General features: G+C 34.7%; 1 protein-coding gene across 1 annotated transcript; it reads left to right on the top strand.

The window, feature by feature from the left end:
- Nucleotides 1-488: 488 nt before the first annotated feature.
- On the top strand, nt 489-2,179 carry LOC144429891 (uncharacterized). The gene has a single exon (XM_078118116.1). It carries the CDS (start codon nt 782-784, stop codon nt 2,057-2,059), a length of 1,278 nt encoding a protein of 425 aa, XP_077974242.1. The 5' UTR covers nt 489-781; the 3' UTR covers nt 2,060-2,179.
- Nucleotides 2,180-5,032: the final 2,853 nt, after the last annotated feature.

Consider the following 5,032-nt stretch of genomic DNA (forward strand, 5'->3'; position numbering starts at 1 on the left):
GCCAAATATATTTAATAATATTATAAAATTTCCATAGAGCTCGAGTCAAAAAATGTGATGCCAATCCAGCATGTTCTATAAAATGAATCAAGGTGTTATGCGATATGTCTCAAATCACACTACCGGAAACCCTATATTATATTCTGCGTATCCGCTACACACATCGATAGTATCACGTTCTTCCAGACATGTAGTGTATTCAGTCAAAGAACGTGAAAGCAACAAAGTATAGTAATAAGGGATTCTAGATGACATTCAAACTTTGTTATTTAGTTGTCATGAGTTAAAAATTTAAAATGCGTCAGCACGCATCTCTAGCATTTAAAGTACGATGAATTTTTTTTCTAAAGAGAGTTGTTATGAAATAGCATATTTTAGATATCTCAATTAGCTTTTAAATGCCCTCCTCCAAATAGGGCTGTTCTACCTTATCGGATGGACAGTTAGAAATAGGATTTATATATTTATGGCCTCAGTCGTCTTTGAATATGTTTCATCTTATGATCGCTATTATATATAAATGACTACGCCAATTGCAATGATTCGTTCCAATTATTTACCCTTTAGAGTTGGTTATTTTGGTATAAGGATGATTTTCCGAAAGGAAATTCTTTTGAGAGGATGGCACGTGCCACACAATATCATTATAGCTTTTGAATATTGGATGTCCTATAGTCATAGGTTTCTCTATTTACTCACAATACGCAGAATTACTGTGTTCCAGCATATACTTTGTTAAAATTTCACACTCCAGGTGGGTTTTTTATCCCCAAATTCAACTATGATTAACTCTACGAAGAGATGGTGGATCTTAGCTTTAATCTGCGTCATCGAATTTCAAGATATTTATAGTGAAGGAATATTTGGATTCGTCAATGACGTTGCATCCGCGTATTTTCAGACACAGCCCTCTGTAACCGATATTCTATCCACCTGCTTCTACCTAACACGTGGATTATCAGGATTAGTCATGAGCTTGTTTGCAGAATATGTCAACTTCAGAATGTTATCTAGAATGACAACCATTTTTTTGACTACCGGAAGTGTACTTGTAACATGTGGCGTTTATTCTCGTCTAAACTACCCAATTGTGGTCATTGGCCAGTTTTCTACAGGCTTGGCAGCCACAATAGCAGTACCTTTGGCATTCACTATGTCCAGTAACTGGTTTCCAGAAAATGAACGTACCACGGTATTGACTATTGCGCTATCTACGAAAAGCGTTTCGAGGGCAATTTCAAATATTGTTGTTACAAAAACAATACGTTCAAATCAAACATTAAACGTAACAGAATTCACTAATCAAGACTTGATCATGTCTTTCAAAAATACATTCTCCGTGAACTATGTTTCCTTAAGCATTATATCTTTTGTTTGTTTTATACTCGTACGACTGTTTGTTACAGATTTCCCACAAACAACCGTCATTAAAATGATCGATCAAAAAAAATACGATGTATATCGTGGCTTTTCTAAACTACGGAGTTTATTTAACAAGGACGATTTTTGCATTATATTTTGGGAATATATTTTATTTTTTTCATTGGTGCCAATGATTGATGTGCTTTTCTCTAGTATCGTACTGAGCGTTTTCCCTCAGCAAAATGATGACACCGTCGGCACAATGTTATGTGTTTCTTATGCAGCAGGATGGATAACTTCTTTCGTCAGCAGCAAGTTACTAGATAGATTGGGATATACCCCGAAAATCATCGCTCTTTTATCAATCTGTTCCGTCATAGTTGGATGTATTTCGTTCTCACTCGGTTTAAAGTTTAAGAGTTATGTATTAGTATTTATGAGTAACGTTCTTATTTGTGGTGCAAGAGATGTGGTTTACGTATGCATCAACTTTTCTACTATAACAACGTGTAAGAATCCACACGACAGAATAACTGTGCTTTTCATTTTAATGTCTCCTCCTTGGTTATTCATGCCTGTTTGCACTTCTTTTGTGAGATTTTTACTCCAATTTGTCGGGCCTGTGTATTCAGTTCTATTCCCAATACCATTTTTTGCTATACTATGTATATTGCATCTCCGCTTGCTTGGTAAATAAATAGTTCGAAAGTTAAAGAATAGTCTATACGTAAAATATTTACTTGATTTAAAATTTTCAAACAATTGTGGTTTTGAAATTTACACGTTTAAAATCGATGCATCAAATAAATTAGATACTGTAAAAATATTGAATGAAACTTTCGTTCGAATTTGTTGATTCATATAAGATTATAGATATGTATAATTATAACATAGCATTATACGGTAATATTAGAAAAAAACATTACAAACTTTGTAGTATTCTTGAGAGGAGCTATTAATAACCGATTTATTTTTTATTGTCTGTTGACTGTTAACAACTTATGGATAACAAATTCATTTTCCTCATCGTCTAAAAGACTCGGCCCTTTCGACTATTTAATTGACACATCAGTTATTTCGTCAACATAATTATATACGACGCTATATAAGTCAATGTTCATCGCGATTGGAGACGATTGATAAAGCAGACTGAGAGAAGATTATTCTTGTCCCAACGACAGACAGAATGATTATTCCCAGCAACAACAACATTTATCGCAGTTTTAAGGTATATATATTATTTGGCAGGGAAACACAAATTTTTTTTCGACAACAATACGACGGTGACAAAAACAAGAGAATGAAGGACTAATTAGTTGGACGTGGAGTATCGTTACCGTCGCCTTCAGGGTGGCGTCGGTGAATCTAGTTAGAAATCCCTCAAAAAAATAAACACGGTGGCGCACTTATTTAAAAGCCAGCATAAGTTCAGGTAGAAAATCGAGCTCAGAGAAAAATGCAAAACTGCAACCACAAAGGCGATCCATAAGTCGACTCTGTGTCCGTTGCATAAATTTTGGGTACATTTACACTTTCCAATGATCAACTTCAACTGGAATGAATTATTGGTTATAAAACGATAACTGATGAAAAATTAAATATCGATATATCGAGGTACAGTATTTATTCAGCAGAGTATAGGCAGTTAAATTGAGTGTAAAAAATTATGAATAATATAACTAAGAAATCCATTGAATATACATAAAGAAGTAACTTTTGTCGGCAGTCCGTGTAGTTTTAAATTTTAGTTTAGTCCGGGTTCCTTCAGTTGTATATCGTCATCGTGATGATTATCGCTATCTCGTCGTCGTCATCATTACTTATCGATTTTAATCGGTAAGTACGTTGATAGGTATTTGTCTGTCTGTCTGTATGTCTGTTAGACGCACGCGATATCTCACGAAAGCGAGATTGAATCTGCTCCAGATTTTGCCTGTGCATTCATCTTATCTCGGACCAGCAGCCAATTGATTTTGGGCAAATTATGTCGTATAATTAGCGAGTTATTAATCAATTAGTGATGGGACACAATTAATTAGTGATGGTCACTATGGAGTAAGAGCGCTGTTTTGGGGATCCCCTAACTTTCGATCAATAAGTCTTCGGTCTCTGACAGATATTCTCGTTACTGTGTTGTTTTTCTTGCATCCGACGTGTTTACGTGTCATCATTTTACGTATTTATTGTATTATCGTCCCTCTAACTAAGCTCAGCAAGATGTTTAAGGTTAAATTTCTGATGTTAGCAGTTTAGGATTTTATTTTCTTGTTATGGCAGTTTAAGATTAAATCGCTTTTACAACATTGTGGTTTGAATTCATTTAGTAGTCTCCGTTTATAGCGTCCTTTTATACTGTATTTCGAATCGTTCGATATAACATCATATTCGCATGTCTGCAGCTCGTATTGTATTGCATTTATAGTTGTTTTACCTTGGTTGTATATCTGTCGTTTTGGGACTATGCTGTTATATGGAGTTATTTTGTGTAAGTATTAGTTTTATATTCTGTATCATTTGTATTTGATTTATCTGGTTCTCATTATTTCCTTTTCTATTTTAGTCGAGCGTTTTGAATATTTTCAATAAACGAGTCTGGCAAAGCGACTTGTCACTTTTTCAACTTTCATGATCACATCACAACGTCATCACCGCCTTTTTGCTATGTATGCTCTCAATGAATCATTCTCAATCATCCTGATTCAATTATTTCATCCTATAATGAAAGTAATTGTGTTATGGTATTTTGTCTCATTTACAATAAGGCCAAGTGCCTCGTGGAAGTTTGTGTAGTTTTGATTAGAGATTTCAAAATACAAATCAAATTTCATAGTAGATTTTCCTTCATGTCAAATATGTAGTAGGACATCATATTGTCACAAAATTTTGCTTACGCAACTACATGTAATGGTTTAAACTTTAATAGGATAGATAAACATTTATCTATTTTGTTATAGTAGACAACTTATATTCTTACTATTTTATCCCCACCGCCTTCACAAAACCAAACGTCTGCAGAACCCATGATTATTATTTAGTATAAAATTACCGAGGCCAAAGTAAAGAGTTTCAAAGCAATGTACGATACAATTAATTCAAGTATTTCAGTGAAACTATCAGTATTGAGTCCAGAGACACACTATTAATCGATCTGAATGACAAATATGGATTTATCGTGGTCTGAGATTTATCGTTTTTTGTTGGTATCGGTGAAAAATTGGTATCGGTACATTCTGTGGCGTGCCTAGAAAGGGAAGAAAGGGGGCGCCGCCCCGGGCAGCACGTTGTTGTGGGCAGCACAACCAAGCCGTAGACTGTAGTGTAGACTGTATAGTTTGCGTTAATAAACAGTTTTTCTTGATGTGTTTTTATTTAATTAAAAGCTGACATTTTGTGTGTAGTCTTGTGTGATTGACTGCTGTGGTGATGATGAGTCAACAATGGATGTTTCCCGGACCGTTGACCCCAGAACAATTCCTACTATATTTTACAATTGCTATCAATACTTTTGGTGCTCATTAGAGTGGTTTCGCGAGCTGGCGCCTTAAACTGGTTAATATGTCTCAAACAATCATTTTGATTCAAAATATTTCACCGATAAAAAAGTTTAGCCTAGTCTATCACACTTTCTTCTGGACTAATTTTTGATTACTGCAAATTATACAAGACAGAA

The sequence above is a fragment of the Styela clava genome, chromosome 11 (assembly GCF_964204865.1).
Source record: "Styela clava chromosome 11, kaStyClav1.hap1.2, whole genome shotgun sequence".
Taxonomy (NCBI): domain Eukaryota; kingdom Metazoa; phylum Chordata; class Ascidiacea; order Stolidobranchia; family Styelidae; genus Styela; species Styela clava.